Below are 19,033 nucleotides of genomic sequence, written 5' to 3'. Positions count from 1 at the left end.
GGAGGTCGTTGCAACTGCCTGCAGCCGGCACCCAAGGCGATTCCGTGTCCCTCCCCGCTCTCTTGCTCTCATAGCGGACGTCTCGAGATCAGAGAGGGGAGGACGGGGAAGGCGCTCATGCGCACCGGCCCCGTAAGGTTATAAGGGAGAGGGAGTGAGCCTCTGAACTGGCGCCTGCGCACAAGCCGGCGAGCGGGGAGGGGGTCCGCCGAGGAGCAGGCGAGCAAGGGAGGGCTTATCGGGCGGCCGATTTTGATTAAAATATTCAAAATGGCGGACGGAGGAGCTACGAGTCAAGATGAGAATTCGGCGGCGGCGGTGGCGGCAGGTAATCATTACTGCATTTTACATATTCATATTCATACTCGCACACGCGCCCCCCCCGCCGCCCGCCTTCCCCGCTTAGCATAATTTATTAGTACTCAGGATTATTATAATTAACGGCACAGGAGGGAGCTGGGGGGTAGCCGCCGTGCGGGGGAAAGCGAGAGGCAACACAGAAACACACACGCGCGCGGGCACGGGGGAGGGGAGCCGGGGGGCAGCGGGGAGCACCCCCCACCCTCGCCCTCCGAGCCCCGCTCGGGCAGCTAGGCCGAGCGCCGTCGTCGCCCCCATGAAGCCGTTTTACATATTCATAGGAGAGAGCCGCGGCAACGACCCCGGCGCAGAAGGGGGGGGGGGCGGCGGCACCAACGACCGGGGTTGGGCTGGGGGGAGAAGGGCCGGGTGGCGGGCGCGCGGGTCCTCTCGTCCTCCGGCCCCCGGGTGTAGCCGCACCCCCCGGCCCCTCTGGTGCCGCATTGTATGGAGGGGTGGACGGAGAGGATGGCTGCGTGTGGGGAGAGCGGGGTGCCTCGGCGACTGCCTTGCATTCCAGCCCCCACCCCCCACCCCCGCCTCCTCCCCCCCAGGGCCGCGTTATTTCCCCAGAGACCTAGGCCTGCGCGCCAACGGGTGTTTGGCGCTGCGCTCCGGTGGCGACGTGTGGCCTAAGGGAAGGGATGGGGGCGCAGGCTGACCTAGACGGATCTGCCCTCTCCAAAGCGTCTTCTGCGGCGTATATGTGTGTGTGTGTGTTAGTTCCTTCTCTTGGAAGATGTGGGGTGCCCTATAGGAGATCTCTGAGGGGTGTGGGGGGGGGCGGGATTGTCCGGCGCCCAGAGGTCTTGGGCTGCCCTGCCAAATCTTCCCCTCTGCTAGATGGAGGAGGACTTGGAGGTTTCTTTGAATGGTCTGTGCCGGGTCGGGGTGGGGGGTGGCGGTGGCGCAGGGAGAGGCCGCTTAACAATGCCTTGTCCCCCTTCCCCATCTACTGGGCGACAGGGTCAGGGTGCGGGGGTGGCAGGTTGGCCGCGAGCGGAGAGTGGCTGCTTTCTTGCTTTCTAAGGCTCTCCCCCCCCCCTCCCGCCAACCGCCTCTTAGTCTCCTTCTTTCGCTCATTTGAATAATGTCTAATTCGGGGAGGTTTATATTATTGAAATGGCCGCCCGGTTTTCCCCGCCTCTCATGTTTAGTAATTCAGGCCTTTAATAACAGCCACTCAGAGCCCAATGCCGTGTTTATATTTTACATTCGCCCCATGTGCTTTTGTGGTTCAATATGATTCTTCTTTCTCGCTCTCTTGCCTTTTTACATTTTCTTGGCAACGAACTGGGGCCCAGAGATCAAACCCAGGCTGTATGTAGAGGAGGGAGGAAAGCTAGGCCCAGACTCCTTTGGCAGGCGCTTAGGCCTCACACTCTGCTGCTTGATTTATTTACTAATAACCAAAATGCCCCCCTCCCAGCCCCGACAGCAAAAACAAAACCCTCCTGGGGCATGAGAATCATCAGATCTGCTCACAGCTTTTCTTTTCTTTCTCTCATATGCCTCAAATAAGAGGCTTATTTTTAATTTATAGTAACAACAGGGCTTTCTAGTAGCCACTCCTTCTAGATCAGTATGTGGGGGGCCTTTCTTCTCCCTTTGTCCTGATTGACTTTTTTTTAAAATTGAAGAAAGCACAGTTTTAGCTTACATTTGTGGGAGGCAGTGAAATCTACAGTACACTTAAATTAATGATGGTTTCTTCCAGTGTGTTAAATACAGCATGTATTGTGAAGCAGTGATGGAATGGATGATACTTTAGACAAGACAATCCATGTTTCAAATTTTGTGTAGTGCCCAGGGATGATATCAAAATGAATTTTCATCTTGATATTTAGCATGTGAATGATGTGGACAGCTTTGCTGTATATTTGTATTGCTTTTCCTTAGAAGCTAATGGATGTGTGTTGAAACTGAAAACTATTAAGTGTAGTAAAAATGTAGAAAATAGAAAAAGGTTATCATAACTGATGAAAGTTTATCATAACTGATGAAATTTTATTATAACTAAGTTTATCATAACTGATGCAATTAAAAACACTTGGGGCTTTCTGGGGAGCAAATTATGTTTTAATAGGGCATGTATCTAGTAAGCCATGGTAGTTCTTAATTTTATTTTTTTAAGGTGGCTTTTTTTAATATACGGTTTGCACACTTGACAGATTTATGTTGTTCTCATTAGTGACCATTCTCTTCAATCTGTGCAGGAAAAGAACCTGACAGCAGGGTATTTTACAGTATCTCTGCCTGATTAATATTAAAGAGTCCTTGAAGCATGACTATGAAGTGCATATACAAGAACAACCAGTACTCTTATACATTTCATTTAAAATATTTTGATTTTAAAGTAATTGGCCTTATTATGTCCCATTCTGGTCCCAGAAAATTCAAAACTGTAACACCACAGGAGTGGACTGTGTAAGCTTTAAGCAGAGGATTCAGTTGTCCCTTTCATATACTAATAGCATGAGGTTGGCTGGGCTAAAATGTAATGTGATTTTCTGCCTCTAAAACGTATGTTCCTGCACCTACTTCACAAGATGTGGTCAAGCTGATGTCGTCACTGGCCAGAGGACAAGGTGCTGTTAATTTGATGTATTGATGGTATTGCGTGTAGTGGTAAAGCCTTCTCATAGGGAAACCATTTATCTGAGGACAATTTCCTTTATAGCTGCAATTTAACCGCTGCTGTTGCTGTAGATATTTTATTCTGGCTAATAAAAATGTATATTGTATCTTGCAGACAAAATTTCATTGTAACTGACAATGTAATAATTTGTAAAGGATGGAGTGTTAGATGCTGCTTTTGTGGTGTTAGGAAGGTTTATATACTCAACATTCTAGCTTTTCCATTTTTGTAAACAAATCTGATAGTGTTGTGCCCATGGTTTTGCATAACTTTTATCAATAACACTTTGAACATGTGGAGGCCACGGAGGAAGTCTATTACCATAACTTATCTGGAATGAAGCACAGACTAATGTAATTCTACCAGGGTGTTTTTCCTAAGCAAGATGGAAGTTCATTTCTCATCAACCATTGAACCTGGTATTTGGCTTAACTGAAGTTCTACAACTACTACTTCGGATATTTATAAATAGCTTTTCAGCAGAAGTTCTCAATTGGTTTACACAAAAATAAGTAAAATGATCCTCTGTCTCAAAAGGTGTCTCATTCTAAAAAGAAACATAAGGTAGACACCAGCAACAATCACTTGAGGGATGTTTCCCTGCTTATCATAAATGCTAAATATAAGAGAATCACTTTAAAATGGTGCTTGTGCTTAGTTAGGAGAGTTGTGCTGCATTACATATACGTGATTTGTGCAAAAAAACCCCACAAAATCACAACCAGTTAGTTTCTCCCTCAATCTAAGGTAATACATTTATTATTCTGTCCTTTCCCTTGTAGCCTTTTCAGAGAACATTGTTTGCTATTGTAATCTCTCCTTCTTTTAAACTCAAACTTTATATTTTAAAAAATGTCTTCTGCTGCTGAGTTACCATGGCTTTGAAATTGACAGGGCTCTTAATACGACTTGTGCTATTAGCAATGAAATTTGTTGGTTGTGCTTTGCTGTAAGTGGCGCAGCAGGGAAAATACTTGACTCACAAGCAAAAGGTTGCTGGTTCAAATCCCCTCTGGTACTGTTTCTGGCAGCAGCAATATAGGAAGATGCTGAAAGGCATCATCTTATACTGTGCTGGAGGAGACAATGGTAAACCCTTCCTGTATACTATCAAAGAAAACCACAGGGCTCTGTGGGCGCCAGGAGTCGAAATCGACTTGACAGCACACTTTACTTTGCTGACTGGAAAAGATCTGCTTGCTACTGTAATGTATTCTCAATAAAACTGCACACCATTGGCTCTTAAAATGGCTTCTGAGTTCCTATATTAATTTTAAAGAATGTGAATGCCTATCCTGAAGATGAACAACATGTGTAAGATAGAACTGGTGCATGAGTTGTACAATTTACTTGTCATTCCAAGGTAAACGTGAGAATTCAGACCAGTAGTTTTTAAAACTGGAGTGAAGCTGGACTATCCTACTCTAATCATTTTCCAACTTTCATTATGTAATGGTTATGGGCAGTGTTCCCTCTAATTGTGTGGAATGAGTTTTGTTCTGGGCAGCAGTATCAAGGCAGTGTGCACACACATGCAGGGGCGTAACAAGGCTGGAGTGGGCCCAGAGACAAAATTTTAAAATGGGCCCCTCACTGATACACACACACACACACACACACACACACACACACACACACACACACTTCTCACAATATATAGTCATGTGACTTGCCTCTGGGGGGCCCCTCGAGGCGTGGGGGCCCCCAGGCAGCCGCCTCCCCTTGCCTAATGGTAATTATGCCCCTGCACACATGCATTCAGAGTGGGGCCTTCCTGATTCCACATGTATTAGGCCACTGTACTATCTACATATGCAAATTCTGACAGCTTGGAGTTGCTGTAGGCAATAAGAGCAACACAATTCAAACCCTGCAAAATGAAAATGCTACCCAAAAGGCTGAAGTGAGACTATTTTGTTCTTCTTGGAGCATCAACAATTAAGTCTACAATTAACCTCTGGTCAAGAGACATCACAACAAAATACAGCATCCAGTAAAGTACCACTTTATTGTGTACACATAATAAAGTGCACACACAAAATGCTGCCGTCCTAAGTATGTCTACTCAGAAGAGAGCCCTACTGAAGTCAGTGAGACTTCTAAATAAAAATACTAGTGATCGGGTGAAAACATGCTCATTTAGCACTATGTATAGTGCAGTCCTGACAAGATAAAGCATTATTTAGGGTTTTTAAGATCTTCCTTATTATACAAAAGGGGTGGGGGGGGATTCTGAAGCTTGCCTCTCTTTCGCCATCAATACATGATTGTGCAACAGCATAATCACGTTTCAAAAAACATTTAAGTTCACAACATTATAAGCCTTTCAGAATATTCCACTTCCTTCTGGAAACAGCCTAACCTTCCTTCAAGTCACCCCAAATTCAGATACTAAGATTGCAAATGTCCAGAATTTGGAAAGCTCCTTAAATAACAAGCTAGAACTTTTGCTGTGCAGAGTTGTCAGACAGAAAATTAGGCATTATCCTCATGCACCCAATTCAAGGTTGATCCGATGGAAACAGATCAAGGGGCCATCTGGCTGCTCCTGCCTCTAAGTGTTGTACCTGGTTACTCCCCCCCCCCCCCGCTCCTTTCCGCTTCATGATGGCAGATGACAGAAGAGCAAGAACAGGACCAAGGGCCAAAAAGGCCTGAGCAAAACAACGGCATAAATACTAAAAACAACCCCCCAAAGCTCTCAGCTGTCTTCAACCCCCCCCCATCAGATCCTTGCAAGGGAGGGAAGAGTATGAGCGTGCCAGCTTCTTCCCCTATCATGTCAGAGCCTCTGGTGGATGCTGCCCTGCCCCATCTTCTTTTGCCCCCAAACCTCCTCCTTGCTCTACTTCATATTTTCAAATCCGTGTTCTTGGATGTGCAACAGCAGCACAAACAAGGCGAAACAAGCAGAGTGCACACATTTTGCAACCATGCCTTGAAAAACACTGCAGAACAGAAGGACACACAGTCCCTCCCAACACAGAATACATTTTGCCAAACACAGTCCAAAGATGGCCAAAAAAGAATCACAGATCCAGAATCCACTGCCAGCCACAGTTCCTGCCCTGCAGTAACATCATTGGCACAGGTTGCTCTCTTGCACACAATTATGACTCTGTCCTTACTTTCCAGCATTGTGACTGCTGCCACAGGAGCAGAGTTGGGTTGATTTAAATCACCTCACAGGATGACTCAATTTTAATGATTTAAATCACAACTTAAATTAGTAAGGAAGATTCTATTTAATCAACATTTTTTATAAAAGTATATTCTTGTTGTGTAATGTAGCAATACATATTCAGAGATAGATATAGGTTTCATTTTTAGAAGGTAGGTACACACTATATAATAGGTACACACTTCTTGTAATGCTGTTTTATCCAGGCAACCAGGTCTTGCATTTCGTTGTTGCACTGTTTGCATTTTGCACGCATGCTTTTCTTCCCCGCAGGTACCGGGATTTCATTAAAATATTCCCAAATGAGGTCTTTTATGGCCTGCTGCCATAATAGGTGTTTCTTTTCAACAAAGGAGGATACACTCGGAAAACATTTCGACTGCGTGAATATGTTCACTTTTGGTTTCACTTTCTATTCCCTCCCAATCACATGCATTTATATCCAGACTTCTCCTCTTTGCTCTGATCTACTCTATTCCCCTGACCCAAATTCTCTACTTATTCATTCATTTACGTTCTTTGTCTTTGTACTTGTGGTGGGCAAGGGCTTGACAGTGTATATATGTGTGTGTGCTGCATGTACGCCACTGGCAGAATAAGTCAGGTCTGTTCTCATCCCCATAATACAGCTGTTAATATGTTCATAGAATATAATTAGAAGTTATGATTAATATTTGTGATGATATTTTTGACCTAGGTTCTTTATGAATCGTGCTTTAATTCAATTTAAATATAAAAAAATCACCACCCTTAGCAGCAAGCATGGCCATAAACTCAATTACAGCAATTTCTTCAGCCACATTCTGACTGAGTGAGTATACCTTGCAATGCAGATTGCAGAGCAGTGAGTGAAGCATAAGTTGGTCTCAAGGCCAGACATGGAGCTTATCCCAGCAATCACCAAGAACATAAACACACTCACTGTCCATTTCTTGCCACAACACTCTCTCACAAACAAAATAAACCACAACTCAAGAAAGGCAGGCAGGCAGGCACCCAAGTTTGTCAATCTGAGATCCATCAAAACTAGATAGTTATAGCAGGAATAGGTAGCACAGCATTATACTCAGTGCTGAGAAAGAAAACCACAAAATGAAACCTTTCTTCCTCCTGTCCAGATGTATTCTCCAAGAGAGGCACAAGGGTTTTCTCTGTGCCGCCCAATCCCTTTGAATACATTTTGAAATTTCCTCCAAAGATGCTCCCCCCAGCCAATGGGGGCACAAGTGCCCATGCCAACAATTGGTTTGAAGTGCCAACCAAGAAGCAAGGAGATCTCAAGCTAATCGGAAGCCAGTGCCAGAAAACCAACCAGCAAGGGAGAAACATGGATAAAAAATAGCCCCCACAACTCAAATTGATTTGCGTTGACTTGGGGCTGATTTGATTCAACTTTGAATCAGGCCCTTTATTTTATGGGTGATTCGAAACAAGGTTGAATGTGCAAATCACCCCTGATTCAGCGTGAATTGATTTGTGCATGTACTGAATTTCACATCCTGACTCCAGAGAGTACTTCACTATGGTGTAAATGCAGCTGAACCTGAAGTAGGGGCACTTTCTACAGTACACCTCATAAATAGCTATAGAGGGTGGAGGTATCTGTCCATCAATGGTTTCAATTGCTGCCAGCCTATCTGGCTGCTGGGGTGTGGGTAGCCCAGGTTATTTGTGTGTTTGTGTTTCTCATGGTACTGGGATATCTGGCTGTTTCTGAGTTAGCTTGGCCCTTTCATGCTTGGAAACTTCAAGACTACCACAAACCCATCTTGTATGTGAAGAACAACATAATACCATCTGACTTGTGGCACTGCCTTGGATCCCTCTGGATCCGTCTCATTTTCTCTCTCTTAGCAATTGGTGCCTGAAAGAGACATACAGTGATGGTTTACTCCCACAGTGCAAGTGCAGCTGAGATGAAGTATTTTACTGGTGTAGTTACAGCAACATTAGGCTACTGCTACTTTTTGTATATGCCAGGACAGCACCAGTGAGTCCTAATAAAACCAATGGACTTGCCTCTGCTTGAGACTGTGATCTGCAGTTGAGGAAGCTCTGTCACACCAGCTTTTTTCACAGTGTTGTTTTGCAAAATCTTGAGAATTTTGTTTTATCTTTTCAAGGAAAGCACCCCCTCAAAACACCTCGCCCTGAAACCATTAGACCACCCTGTGGACTGCAGGAAGCATCTGTTGTTTTGACAATTTCATCTGTAGTCATCCATAAGCATAGTGAAGAGAGAATTACACTTTTTTTCAAACTTCTGCAGAGAATCCATTGAAGAGCTAGTCCTAGCAACTAGAAGTCAGGGTTCCATGGTTTTGCTTGCCATGGCGACTGTGCTGTAGCCTTCCTCCCAACTTCAAAGCTGCAGAGTGGGTGGGATCATCTATGTAGTTGGCTGTGCTTCCCTGCCCCCTCTTTAATAGATTTTCCTTTCCCATCCTTGCATTTTGGAGGTCAGAGGCAAGACTCCACTGGGAGAGGGGCCTGCTGACCATACAGGTGAAACTCGGAAAATTAGAATATCGTGCAAAAGTTCATTAATTTCAGTAATGCAAATTAAAAGGTGAAACTGATATATGAGACAGATGCATTACATGCAAAGCGAGATCAGTCAAGCCTTAATTTGTTATAATTGTGATGATCATGGCGTACAGCTCATGAAAACCCCAAATCCACAATCCCAGAAAATTAGAATATTACATGGAACCAAGAAGACAAGGATTGAAGAATAGAACAATATCGGACCTCTGAAAAGTATAAGCATGCATATGTATTCAGTACTTGGTTTGGGCCCCTTTTGCAGCAATTACTGCCTCAATGCGGTGTGGCATGGATGCTATCAGCCTGTGGCACTGATGAGGTATTATGGAAGACCAGGATGCTTCATTAGCGGCCTTCAGCAATTCTGCATTGTTTGGTCTCATGTCTCTCATCCTTTTCTTGGCAATGCCCCATAGATTCTCTATGGGGTCAGGTCAGGCGAGTTTGCTGGACAATCAAGCACAGTACACTGTATACTTTTCAGAGGTCCGATATTGTTGTATTCTTCAATCCTTGTCTTCTTGGTTCCATGTAATATTCTAATTTTCTGAGATTGTGGATTTGGGGTTTTCATGAGCTGTATGCCATGATCATCACAATTATAACAAATTAAGGCTTGACTGATCTCGCTTTGCATGTAATGCGTTTGTCTCATATATCAGTTTCACCTTTTAATTTGCATTACTGAAATTAATGGACTTTTGCACGATATTCTAATTTTCCGAGTTTCACCTGTAGGTGCGTTTGCTGCCAAAACAATAAGCGTTTTGCTGCCCAAACAGACAAAAATTGTTGGCATTTGCTAGAAGGTTGGGCGGGGGACGGGTTTTGAACAGCAACCAACTTGGGTCCAGTAAAAATTGGAGCCGAGACTGCAATCTGTTGTCCTTCAAAGCTGGTCTCTATATAATTGCAGGCTGTAGGAAGGATAGTGTGGGACAAACCTGAAGATACATGTGTATTGGAAGCTGGCTAACTCAAGTCTTTGGTTGTGCAATGTACCACTCCATCCTAGTTAACCATACTCTCATTTTAAATTGTACTTTGAGCAAGCATTGACACATAGTTTTCTTCATTTTTTGATCTTGACCTTGTCTTTAAGTTAAAATTGACACCACTATTTCCCCCTTTTTGATGTACTGATTTTTAATTGGTGACAGGAGTTGCAAACTTGTCAGGCACTACAACTTCTGGCGCAGAGTATTCATTCTGTGAATGCTAGGTGCTCCCAGACAATATTTTTATTTATTTATTTATTTATTTATTTTACATATTTTTATACTGCCCAAAACTTATAGTGCTCATATAGTGAATTAATCTGCAAACACTGTTTTATTTTTAAAATTCTTATTCCTGGGTTGCAGTCCATATGTTGCCATTTTGTACAGTGAGTTGCTAAATAGGAAACAGTAAAAGAAACAGCATATTGGCATCGTTAAGAGTCGGATAGATTTTGATGTTTAAGTGCTGCAGGAGCAGGTTATTAGCAGTCGCTCTGTTTGTACATAATTCTTCTTCAGGTTTAATTAGATGTGATTTCCCCCTTGAGAATAACTACTTCAGTTGCTATCTTCCTGTGCTGTGTAGCCCTCTTTAGGGTAATTACTGTCAAACAGCTCTGGAAATTTTTCAACCCAAGTAACCATGAGGACTGGAAACATTAGACACATCCTGTGCATCTCAGTTAAAAAAAAGAAAAACTGGACTGAAGTGAATTAGATTGAATTAGTGTCATGCAACCCATGTATTGACCGTTCAGCTTTACTGTGTTGGTGTTGCAAGTGGCCATTAAGGAACTCTTGTTTATCCTTCAGGCAACTTTGTATCTCTTATGGTTGCAACATGTATGTCAGAATGTATCAGGAACAGGAAGCCAAGTAAAAATACTTCATTTTCTTAATACTGGTGGTTTCTCTAACTCTGTATGTTACAATAGTTCTAAAGTTGACTCGAGTTTTTCACATTAGTAGTAGTAATTTCTGAACTGTGAGGCTGGCAGCAATTTAAAAATTGCAGTGTTTATGAAAATGATAAAAGTATGTAAAGCTAAATATGCAAATTCTCCAGCTCATGGTATCTTTTTGATTATGGCTCATGGTACTGAATGTTACTAATCTCTACAATAAAATAAATATCAGAGCACAGTGTGAGAGGAATAGATTGATATTTCTTTGGGGTCCAGTATCTCCAAAGGGCTCATTGATGTGCTGTTCGTTTTTAAAAAATTGTTAATACAGGCGGACCTTGATATTTGTGGGGGTTCCGTTTCTGGATGCAGCTGTGGATATGGAAACTGCGGATATTGAGGCATTGGAGCAATGGGATCGCAGGGCTTAAGTTTCAGGTCGGCTGAAATGGCCGAAAATTGGCCGATTGGGGGAGGGGTGTGGGAGAGGGCTCCTTAACCTGCTTTGCTTCTACCCCTCGAGTCATGCTGTGTCCCAGAATGCCCCCAAATAGCCCCAACATTTCCAATTCTCTTCTTTTTCTTTTACTTAAGTGGAGCCATTTTGTGGCTCCGAGAAAAATGGTGTCCCGAAATGACCTTTGTGGTCATTTCCAGCCACCTTGACCCACAGATATGTGAGGTCAATGTGTCCCCCCTCCCTCTTTTCCCCCACATATGCTGAGGTCGGGTGTCTTTTACCCGATTGCGGATACGCAAATCTGTGGATACTGAATCAGTGGTTAACAAGGTTTTCTTGTATTATACGAGTACTGGCTCCCATGGTTTTCAGCAGATAATTTGTTGCCTGCTAGTGGGAGGTATTATTATTATTAATATTATTCGATTTCTGTACCACCCTTCCAAAAATGGCTCAAGGCAGTTTACACAGAGAAATAATAAATAAGATGGCTCCCTGTCCCCAAAGGGCTCACATTCTGAAAAAAAAGCACAAGATAGACACCAGCAACAGTCACTGGAGGTACTGTGCTGGGGGTGGATAGGGCCAGTTACTCTCCCCCTGCTAAATAAAGAGAATTACCACGTTAAAGGGGGCCTCACTACTAGCAGAACTCCCCTGCTAGTAGTGGTGCAAAAGGCGAGATATGGAAAGAAGTGATATGAAGAAAGAGCAGTTTGGGTAGAGATGGGAGTTCATGCTTATACTCTAATGGGCAGGGTGGGGGAAGAAGACGGACATTGGGGAGGAAGAGTGAGGGCTCTCCCAGCTCTAGCCTAAACTGCATTGTACAGAGTAGAAAATTGCACCCCAAATTTGAATGATCCAGAAGGTTGTATTGATGGAATTATAGTATGAAGAATAAAATGATGGAACTATAGTATGAAGAATAAAATGACAGTCTATACAGGTAGAGTGACATACAACATGCCTAGAATGAAATATCAGTAAGATGATACAGTTGTAATCACATCACAATGGTATCTTGAGCACAGTGACAGTGTGATCAAAGTGCAGAAGGTAAAATGACAAAGTATGGAATGGAATGACAGTCCTCCACAGTAGGCTGACAGTGTCCAGTGTGAAATAGCATAGGATTATCCCGTGGGCATTTCATGAAGAGTACAACAATCACTTCATCGCTCTTCTACCCATCTCACTTGAACTTCACTGTGGGACATTTACTTTCCTCTGGGGCTTTCCTTTCTGTGACAGTTGTTATATTCATTTCCCATGTCCTTCTCCATTCAATCGCTTTTCCACGTCTGACTTCCCCACCTAACCTTTTCCTTTCTGTCATCTTTATATTGAATCCTGTAGCTGTGGCTTCCTGTTTTGTTCATTTGCTTCAGTATATGTCTCAGAATTTGTTGATCTCTGGTCTCTGTTGTTGTTCAGCTTCCTTCTAGGGGATTTGCAGTCATCTGTTTTAGTGTATTGCTTGTATGAGTTATACAGATCCCTAGGTACAGGTGTGAAGGCCTGGAAAGAGACTGGGCAAATGAGCAATTAAAAACCCCCACAAAAAAACCCCCCAACCAACCCCCCCCCCCGACACCTGCATGGGCAAATTAGAAGTTTGGGGGTAAATTCAAAAATGTCTTCTATGAAATATTTTCTTTTTCAGAATGAGTAGTACAGTATTTCCTAAAGCAGTGTTTAAAATAACATTTTTACTGTCAGCTCATGCTGCTGTGAATCTCCACAGGCCAAACACATAATGTAGGATGTAATGGTGCTCTCGACTCTTAAGAAGCCATGTGATCAGCCCTGTGGGAGGGAGGGTTATTATTTAACTCTTTACCATATTCCATTTTCCTGATCTAAGTTGCCTTTCCTCTTGCAATATTGTTGCTAGCTTTGCTCGAAGTTTGAAGAAGTATGAAATAGGTAGATGTATGGATGCAAAAGGCTAATAATAGCTTCTGGGTGCTTGATCTAAAGTATGCTGGAGGAAAAACGGTTTGACATCCCATCCTCTAGTGCCACTGCTCTAATATTTACAGCGTTTTGCACCTATTAAAGTGTGTGTTTAAAAAAGAAAAGAAAAGGCTGGAATATCTAGTTATGGAGCTCCTGAGTCATGTGTGGTTTGGCCCTCAGATTCAGTTTTCAGACAGCAGTGTTAGTGCAAACATTGCTATTGCATCTGACTGGATTACTGAACAGAATTCTTAAGACTTCGTGCTAGATATGTAATTTTCAAGTGTTGCAGAATACAAATTCTGGGGATATTTGGTCCAATCTGGGTGTCTGCCAAGCATACTGTGTTATGGTTGTAAGGCGTTTATACAGCACAGACTTTGATGCGTCTTGTTTCTCACTCTCCTCAGATTCCTCCATCTTTTGCACTGTGAAATAAACTGATGGATGTTTCAAAATAGATACACAAGAACCCATGTGAAAGGGTTGAGAAACTTGTTTCAATTCATGCAAACCTTTTTTTAAAAGTTGCTGAAGCTCAGTCTGAACATTCAGAATAAAAAACTAAGGATCTTTCAAGCCCTTGGTGATTTGAGAAATAAACTTGATCTATCCTATTATTTTATTATATATTTATCATCTTTCTTCCGCCTGATATATGCATCTCTAGGTGGTGTACAGTGTTAAAAAACAACAATTTAAAGTAAAACAGAATAAAAACAGTTAACATTCACAAGACAGATAAAAAATATCATAAAATTGGTGTTATATGGTCCCTTTGGGTTGTCCCAGAGACCAGTCTGGCTGCTACATTCTGTACCAGTTGGAGTTTCCAGACTACGTACAAAGGCAGCTCTGCGTAAAGTGCATTACAGTAGTCAAACCTATTTGAATTCTGTTTGAAGGTCATTTACTTCTAGAAATGGACGTAGTCGACATATTGGCCAAAGCTGATAAAAAGTGCTCCTGGCCTCAATCTGAGAAACCAGAGGGAGTTTTGGATCCAGGGGCACTCATAAGCTATGGAGTGTAACCCTATCCAGAATAGGCAGATCTAAACCATCTCTCGGATCCTGACCCCCTACTAGGGATGTGCATGGACCAGTCCGGAGCACCACGTTAGAGCAGCGTGCGTGTGACGTAGGTGGCGAGCGCGCGCCGATGCGTGCGCATGAGTGCTGCTCTAAGAGCTCTTACGAAGGCTTTACTAACAACGGGGGCAGGGGCGGCAGTGAGGAACGCTGCCGCCCCAAAAACTTCGCTGAACACTACAGCGCCAGAGGGGGAAGAGTGGCGGGAGGGGTAAGTTCTACCCCCCTGCCCTTAAAGGGAGACCCCCCCTCGGTGCCGGTCCGGACCATGCACATCCCTACCCCCCACCCCAGTCAGTACCTCCATCTTATTTGGATTCAACTTCACTTTGTTATCCCTCATCTAGCTCCGGGAGGATATGTCATTTCCTGATGAAGTTCATATGGAGAAATAGTTCTGGCTTTTAACTGATATTGTTTTGATTGTTTTGAATGTTATTTTTAGAATATTGTTTTAAAAAATTTAAATTGTGTTTTACATTTCTTGCTTTTAAATTTTTGTTTTGTTTTGTTTTTGTTTTTAATTAATGTTTTCCTTTTTAATCTTGTTGTAAACCGCCCAGAGACATAAGTTTTGGGTGGTGTAAAAATATGATTAATCATCATCAGCTTTTTGATAATACCCTGCAGCAAACCTCCTTATGATCTCTCCCAGTAATTTCATGTAGATGTTAAAGAGCACTGGAGACAGTATGAAGCCTTGTGGAACTCCACACATTAGTAGTTGTATGTCTCCAAGAGACATCTGGAATCTACCAGGGAGGAACGAATGGAACTACTGTGAAACAGTGCCTTCCTCAGTCTCACCTCGCTCAAGCGACTCAGAAAGATAATATGGTCGATGGTATCAAAAGCTGGCAAGAGATCCAAAAGGAAAATCAGAGTCACATTCCCTCTGGCGATAGCCAATTGGAGATCATCCATCAGGCCGACCAAGGCAGTGTCAACCTACTCGAAGCTGGTTTGAAATGGGTCTAGCTAATCTGTATCATCCAAAACTGCCTGGCGCCGAGAGGCCACCACTCACTCAATCACCCTGCTCAACCATGTGGAAGATTAGAAATGGGTCTGTAATTAGCCAGCTCCCAGGGGTCCAATGCAGGTTTCCTCAAATAAGGTCTAATAATAGTCTCCTTAAGACAAGGAGGCATCCTGCTCGCCCTCAGATAAGCATTTATAATATTTACCGCATAATAATGCAGTTATGAGATGAAATAAGCCAAGCTGGGCAAGGGTCGAGAACATGTCGTAGGTTGTACAGTCCAAAGCAGTTTGTCCACATACTCAGGAGTCACAAACTGAAAGTGATCCAATCTAATCCTATAAGAAGAGTTGCTCTATATTTGACTCTGCAGTAACTGTGGAATCCAGCTCAGCCCAAATATGGGAGATTTTATCCGCAGAAAAAGTCATTGAAGATATTACAGCGATTGTCTGATGGTTCCAAGTTCAAATTCAAGGGGGAGGGAGCATAAACTAGCCCCCTCACAACCCTAGACAATTCTGCTGGATGTGAATTTGCAGAAACAATGTGGGCAGAAAAGATCTGCTTCTTTGCCACCTGTACTGCCAGAGTATAGCTCTGTGTTGCAACCTATCAGATTTGTGCTGTCTTCCTCCACTTGCACTCTAATCTGCCTCGCTGCTTCAGCTCCCATAGTTCTTCCGAATACCACAGGTGTGACTTTGAAGCAGGTTGGAGAGGAGGAACGATTGTGTCTACTACTTTGAGTCCATTTCCAAGGTTATATTGCTTACTGGGATATTTATTATTTATTTTTATTTATTTGATTTATCTACCACCCTTCCAAAAATGGCTCAGGAAATGAAAACTAAATAAACATGGCTTTATTTTAGCTAATTAAATAAAGAGGGTTAACAGGTTGTCCACTACTATGACTCTAAGTGTATAGAACACTCAGTTCTGTACACTTAGAAGCAATTCACATTGAATTCAATGAGACTTATTTCCAGGTAAGGCAGCATAGAAGTGCATCCTTACTGTGCATGATGCTAAACTATTCAGTATTTTTTATAAACCTTAATTTATATCCAAATTTAATGCAAGTTCTTAGTTACATTGACTTGGTTGCTGAGAATGAATTGCTTGAGTGGAAGAAGTTCAGTAGCACAAGGTGAGGGGGCTGGGGAGTGGCAATTTGTTCCATTCCCTCCAGCCCTCTTTGCCCCCGAAAATCTGCTCCTGGGACTCCCCTCAGCCTGTTCAGGCAAGTTATTCTTAGGATTCAACCCATTATACAGCTTGTCCCCCCCCCCCGCCCCGCCGAGCCTTTTCTCTAAGCATGACTTGCTTCTGTATTCTAACGCTGACTAGGGATGTGCACAGAACCAGCGATGGTTAGTTGGGGGTGGGGTGGGGGTGGGGGTTACATTTAAGGAGCAGGGAGGGTGCTCTTACCTCCCCTCACTGCATTTTCCCCACCAGCACTATGTGGAAAATCGGTCCCGCGGTGCCACAGTGTACCTCCTTGCCTCCCCGGTGCACGTCGGACCAGAAGCGCATGTGCACCAGGGAGGCAAGGAGGTTCTCTGCTGCCCTGCAGGACCACTTTTCTACACAGTGCCAGTGGAGGAAACGCAGCAGGGGTTCCTGATCCTTAAAGGAAACCCCCCTCTGTTGAACCAGCCAAACTGGTGGACCTTTGAACTGGTTTGGAGGCCTGTAAAAGGGCCTCCGAACCAATTTGTGCACATCCCTAATGCTGACGTATACCTCCTGGCTAAATGTTGAAGAGCTGTTTTAAGGTGTGTCCATAGAGTTCTCTTGGATTTTTCAAACAGCTTTTTAAAATGGCAGGCACCAGTGCCATATCACAAATTCCTTTAAAGCTCCCCTTCATTTCAAAAGAAGGTTGCCATAAAGCAAGGGGTGGAGGGCGACATGTCTGCTGTTTGCGAAGCACACGTCTAAGCCTCTTGTGTGGTATTTGTTGCATGGGTCTCTTGATTTGCACTTATTGTTTTATGGCCAGATAATAAAACCTCCCTTTAGTTTATTATGGTTCTGGTAGCTTCTTTTCAGCTTCTCATTTATTTCTGTTTTCTGGAGTGGCAAAACATATATACTTGGGCTGCCTTAGGGTGCAGTAGCTTGTAGCCTCATCTGCAACATTAAATATTAAGTTAAACATGTATGTATATTTCAGAAATATACAGAACAATACTTTATCTGTTAAGTTATACACTGTATATTTCATGTTTTTTATTTAGATTTGATAAGAAAAGGAGATTGCAGATGTTTAAATTTTTCTAAAACTTATTTCCCTTCTAGAATAAATGCACATTTTTAAAGGATTCAAAATTTCTAGGAATGTTAACATCTCTATATTTCCTGTGTAATTGTATGAAGAATGAGAGAAATCCCACTTAGGAGCAGCACCTTCCTTCCCTTTCCCATATTTGGGACATTAGGGATACAATTTTGTCAACTCTTGTGTTGCGATATGGCAGATCTCCCTTGTATTTGGAGTGCATATCCTTGTTACCTGAGAGTTGGCTTTTATTTTGCACCCTTTGTTTAGATGGCAATTTTGCGGCTGTGGCTGTGTAAATAAGCTGCTAACTGACACTGTGCTACTGTAATGTACTTTTGTCAGTTGCTTGTGGTCTCTGGAAAAAGCTCCTTATCTGGTTGCATCCTTAATTTGTTGAAAGGCAAGTGCAAGGTTGTGCTACTGAAATGCATGTATGGGGACCAGTGTTCCTTCTAGTTCTTTTAATCTGTGTATAGAATAAGGTTCTAGGCAGCAGTATCAAGGTGGTGTGCATGTACGTGCATTCAGAATGGGGTCTGCCTGATTCAACCTGAGCGGGGTCTAAAATTCATTGAGTGGACATAAAAAAACTTGTGTGCGAATGCACATGCACATCAGTGCTCCTCCCAATGATGGGGACCTGTAGAAGCTCAGCTTGCTGCTAATTTAGTGTTAAGTCTCCTGTGGATTTTAGATTGTTGTACTTCAGATCCACCTGTTTGAGTACTTTTTAGGATACTTTTTGTTAGTTTTTGATTGTTTTATTGTCTTGCTTCATTGATCATAGAGAAACTTATCTTGGCAAATGAGAGATAGGCATTGGTTGTGTTAGCAGGAAATGACTACGTTGCTATAGACTGACTTAGATCCTGATGAACAAAGTGTGGATGCTTCAAGCAGCTGTGTAGACACAGTGGGGGCATCTGAACTGTTATGTTGAGTCCGTCATTCTACTGTGGTTGTACAAGAGCACTAATATCCTGGGGTGCTCCCCATGCTCTGGAAGTGCTCTATTAATGTGGGAAAACATCCTGCCTAAGAAAAAGTAATGACCTACTGCAGATAGAAGCCTTGATTAGTTTCAAACGACAAATGGCAACCATGGTTAGAAGAACATGTTTGAACTCTGGTTCAAACGAACTATGATTAGTGCTGACACTACAGACCGAAAAGTACATCAGGGTTAACTTAGGGCGAAAGGGGTGGGGGAGGGACAAGAGGCACAAGAGGGCATGGGGAAGAGTTCCTGAGTCCTTGGTTTACATCTGAATTTTTATGCATAGTTAGGAGCTTGAGAATGTTAGTCTCTGCCAGTCTCTTATGAGGTTCAGTAAAATATACTTGTGGTAGCTGTTGCATACCATAACATTGCTTTCTTGACCATTGAGTGTACTGATTTAAATCACAATTTAAACTGATAGGACTATTCTATTTAACCATTTTCTAGTAAAAGTGCATTCTTGTTGTCTGATAAAACTTTAATACATATTCACTGTTACTCGGAGATAGATGCAGGTTTCATGTTTAGAACATTACACATTATAAAACAGTTCTGGTTAATTTTCTTCAACAAACAGAAATATTTTTGAATTGTTAACTATTTAGTTATAAAT

The 19,033-nt window shown here is 42.8% G+C and overlaps 1 protein-coding gene across 5 annotated transcripts in view; it reads left to right on the top strand.

The window, feature by feature from the left end:
* The first annotated feature begins 210 nt into the window (after nt 1-210).
* POU2F1 (POU class 2 homeobox 1) overlaps nt 211-19,033 on the top strand; it is a 212,784-nt gene continuing 193,961 nt past the window's right edge. For all 5 annotated transcript variants that reach the window (XM_053307316.1, XM_053307311.1, XM_053307320.1 and 2 more), the window contains exon 1: nt 211-328. In XM_053307316.1, coding sequence (XP_053163291.1) covers nt 271-328 — 58 coding nt within the window. In that variant the 5' untranslated portion in view covers nt 211-270. The remainder of the gene's footprint in view (nt 329-19,033) is intronic.

Source organism: Hemicordylus capensis, chromosome 3 (genome assembly GCF_027244095.1).
Source record: "Hemicordylus capensis ecotype Gifberg chromosome 3, rHemCap1.1.pri, whole genome shotgun sequence".
NCBI lineage: Eukaryota > Metazoa > Chordata > Lepidosauria > Squamata > Cordylidae > Hemicordylus > Hemicordylus capensis.
This window is presented reverse-complemented; position numbering and strand designations above follow the sequence as displayed.